Genomic DNA, 2143 nt, shown 5'->3' with positions numbered 1-2143 from the left:
TATTGTAGTGTGTCAGGAATTAGTTCTGATGCGGATTGTGTTTATTTTTGTTGTATGACTACACAATTTCGCACCAATTAAAATAGCCCACCCCATTATGTTAGTGCATACACATATGTTATAAACTTGGGTGAAAGTCTGCAAATGTTTTGTACATTCAGTATCAATATACTTATCATGTTGATAATTATTTATTAACAAACTATTTTTGAAAAGGTTTTCACCCTTGGTATTCTTTAGTAGGACAATAAGTTAGGCCTACATATAGCAATTCAGTGCCGGTTTTCCTGGCCTGTTGTTATTAAATCTGCATTCACACAGACACAACATAATGAAAACAAACATTTGCTTTTCTTTTTGGTCCATTACAGTAGGACAATTGTAACAAACTGCCGGTTTCCCTGGCTACATTGTTATTAGTCTTGAACAATATTTTGAAAGTCGTTATTTACAAATTGTGTAGTCCGCGGCTTAACATAGTACATATATGTAATATTTTTGTGTGAATATTATTGACCATAGTGCAGGTTTTCCTTGCTTGGTTAGTATATTAAACTTTTAACTTATTATTAATTATTTAATAACAATTAAAATTTAATAATAATTAAAATTTATGAATTAGTTCTTAATCATTATGGATAGTCATAGTGATTACAGTATTGATTAGTTTATAATCTATACTGAAGAACACATTTAAACTTTGCAATTTTGTGTTCATATAAATCCATATTTACTCTAGTCAGTGTTTTGGTTATGTACAGGTTTCCCTTGTCTAGTTGAAACAATAATAAACATTAAAATAATTACTTGACCGTACCGAATCTGGTTATTGTGTAGGTTTCCCTTACCAAAACCAGAATAAATATTAATTTAGCTGTGTGCAGGTTTCTCTTGCCGGCTAAAAATAACAAAAAATTAAATAACTATCGATATTCTTGTTATTGCGCAGGTTTTCCTTGCCTAACTAGAATATAATTTAAAACAACATTAATATTAAATATATTAATTTAATAATTAATAGTCTGGTAGTCATGCCACCATCAAAATAGGGAAGACAGAAACAAAGTGGAAACTTATAATCGCTAACATCTCGGACAGCTTAATTATCGGACTAGACATTTTGCACCATCTGCACGCAATAATTGACCTTCTCGAGTACACTGTCCGGATAGGAAAAGAGAGGGTGTTAGCAAAGGCTTTAAGAATTGGAGAAAGGTGTGCAAAGGTATGTAGAATACAGTTGGAAAAGAGGCTTACGATTCCACCAATGACTACGGTGCAGCTCCAGGCAAGAAATAAGGGATGTGTGAGCACTGACATTTGTGTCCAGCCGACTCTCCATTTAAGAGGAGCTGTTATGCCACACACTATTGTCTCCGCCAACTCAAAGGTACCAGTGGTCATAAAGAACCTCTCAGACAACTGCATTTCCCTCCCAAGGAATACTGAAATAGGGGTTGGAATTGAAGTGGAGGAAGTGCTTGGTGTTGAGCCAGATATCACCCTGAAAGTACGCCAAGTAAAGGAGGATAAGCCACTTGCACAAGTTCATGTCCCGCCACATTTAAGTGACTTATTAGACAGGTCCAAAAAATATCTTACCCAAGAGCAAATCCAGCAGTTATGCCAGCTGTTAACGACATATCAGGACACATTCTCAAAGGATGATATGGACATAGGACATTTCACTAAGATTGAACATCGAATAGACACGGGAGCTGCTTTACCAACCAAAGAAAGCATTAGAAGAACACCGCTAGGGTTTGAGAAGGAGGAAGAGGACCATCTACAAGATCTGCTGAACAAGAAAATCATTCAGCCCTCCTCATCCGAATGGGCCGCAGCCACTGTCATCTGCAGGAAGAAGGATGGAAAAATACGATACTGTATAGACTAGCGGAAGTTGAATGCCGTTACAAGGAAGGATGCTTTTCCACTCCCAAGGATTGAATCATGCATAGAACAACTGCGTGGTGTTAAATTTATGTCCTGCCTAGATATGTCCTCTGGATATTATCAATTCCAGATCCATAAGGATGACAGGCATAGAACAGCCTTCATAACAAAGTATGGGCTGTTTGAGCATGTACGACTAAGTTTTGGACTGTGCAATAGTCCAGCCTTCTTCCAACGTGTAATGCAA

General features: G+C 36.7%; 1 protein-coding gene across 1 annotated transcript; it reads left to right on the top strand.

Annotated features, from left to right (window-relative positions):
- Positions 1-1267: 1267 nt before the first annotated feature.
- LOC148601320 (uncharacterized) lies at positions 1268-1897 on the top strand. Its single transcript, XM_088556381.1, has one exon. The coding sequence runs from the start codon at positions 1268-1270 to the stop codon at positions 1895-1897; it is 630 nt and encodes a 209-aa protein (XP_088412507.1).
- Positions 1898-2143: the final 246 nt, after the last annotated feature.

Source organism: Perna viridis, chromosome 12 (genome assembly GCF_037379345.1).
Source record: "Perna viridis isolate PV_CMFRI_1.1 ecotype Kerala chromosome 12, ASM3737934v1, whole genome shotgun sequence".
NCBI lineage: Eukaryota > Metazoa > Mollusca > Bivalvia > Mytilida > Mytilidae > Perna > Perna viridis.
This window is presented reverse-complemented; position numbering and strand designations above follow the sequence as displayed.

Coding starts and splice junctions, on each gene's coding strand:
- LOC148601320 (XM_088556381.1), top strand. CDS start 1,268: ATGACTACGGTGCAGCTCCAGGCAAGAAATAAGGGATGTGTGAGCACT.